Below are 1,379 nucleotides of genomic sequence, written 5' to 3' on the forward strand. Positions count from 1 at the left end.
GAAAAACCGAACACCATGACACGTGTAATAAGGTGACCTAGCAAACGTTACGTATAGAGTGTGTACCTGAGAGAGCCAATGTAAGGAGAAGGCAGAGTGGAAAAAGTCAATGGTTCTCGCCGGAAAAAGTCTCCGGTAAAATGAGCCGGGAACACCAGCGACGAAGTAGGAGCGGTTTCCATCGGCAGCAAGGCACTCCTCCATGCAAGAGTTAGAGACAAGTGGTGGAAGAAGCTGAAAAAGTGTGTTGAAGTCATTGCTCGGGAGATCGGCGAAGAAAGCTGTGAACTCCGGCGGGTCGATTCCGGCGGAATCAAACCTCTTAGAGATGTGTTTGACTATGAAATCGATTATGTGGACAGTGTTTGCGCCGGATGAGCAGCCAAGATCAACCGCCGTGAACGGTGGGGGACTGGCGGAGGTGTTTAGGTGAACATTGTCAAGTGTTTCCTCTAACAGGTGAAGCATAGACCGTGCATGCATCGCCTGCATATATTATTTTTTTCTTTTACATTTCATGATATCAAATTGTCGGTATCTATATTACTAAATATAAAAAATTACCATGCATGTAGACGCTGGCTCTTGTTTGTCTCAACATTATCCTCATTTTGTTTTAATATACAGCTTAAATTTTTTAAAATTGATTACTTAGCAAATCAATAGCATGCATGAGTCAAAGAAACCGTAATGGAGAACTAAACCGAAGTGAAACGGAAATACACCCAAGAAAATTTTGTTTTTAAGAGCAAATCTTTCTTAAAAAAATTTCGTCTCTAAACCCTTTTTCAAAAAAAGAAGAAAAAAAATATGACTATCTTCTTGAATTTTCAAATTTGTCACTCGAGATCAAAACTTCGAATAAGTAGAAGGTTTTTAGGATATAATTTTGAAGTAATTAGGAAAAAAAAAAAATGTAGAGACCTGAGCTTGAGAGTTATTGGCATAGCTGTCTTGTCCTTTGCCACCTTTCATGCTGAGAAGTCTCTCGAGCTTCATGTTACATACAGCAACATTGTCTCCCTTAGAAGCCATTCTCTCTCTCTTTTTCTCTCTCTCTCTCTCTCTCTGTGGATCTCTTCTCTCCTCGATCTCTCGTTATCTTTCTCTACACCTTCTTTTTGTGAATGAGACAAGCTCGAAGAGACTACACGTATTTATAGAAAAGAGGAAATGATAAATGTATGCATTAAGTTGAATGGGGAAACATATTATTAAATGTGCCATTGCGTATACATATTGTGTATGTACTGATTATTCATGCAAAAACAACGCATCATTATGTTTGTTTCCCCAAAAACAAAATATAATAATGTGGTGTACTTGTGTCACATGATATACTATATACATAGTTTGTCATTTTGTGCACTATAGGTTAT

The 1,379-nt window shown here is 38.3% G+C and overlaps 1 protein-coding gene across 1 annotated transcript in view; it reads right to left on the minus strand.

Annotated features, from left to right (window-relative positions):
- The window catches only part of LOC104726072 (indole-3-acetate O-methyltransferase 1-like), an 18,211-nt gene extending 17,032 nt beyond the window's left edge, over positions 1 to 1,179 (minus strand). Inside the window, exons 1-2 of the mRNA XM_010444846.2 lie at positions 925 to 1,179; positions 423 to 486 (exon numbers count right to left, since the gene is read on the minus strand). Of these exons, the coding sequence (XP_010443148.1) occupies positions 423 to 486; positions 925 to 1,035 (175 nt within the window). The 5' untranslated portion in view covers positions 1,036 to 1,179. The remainder of the gene's footprint in view (positions 1 to 422; positions 487 to 924) is intronic.

This window comes from Camelina sativa, chromosome 11, assembly GCF_000633955.1.
Source record: "Camelina sativa cultivar DH55 chromosome 11, Cs, whole genome shotgun sequence".
NCBI classification, from domain to species: domain Eukaryota; kingdom Viridiplantae; phylum Streptophyta; class Magnoliopsida; order Brassicales; family Brassicaceae; genus Camelina; species Camelina sativa.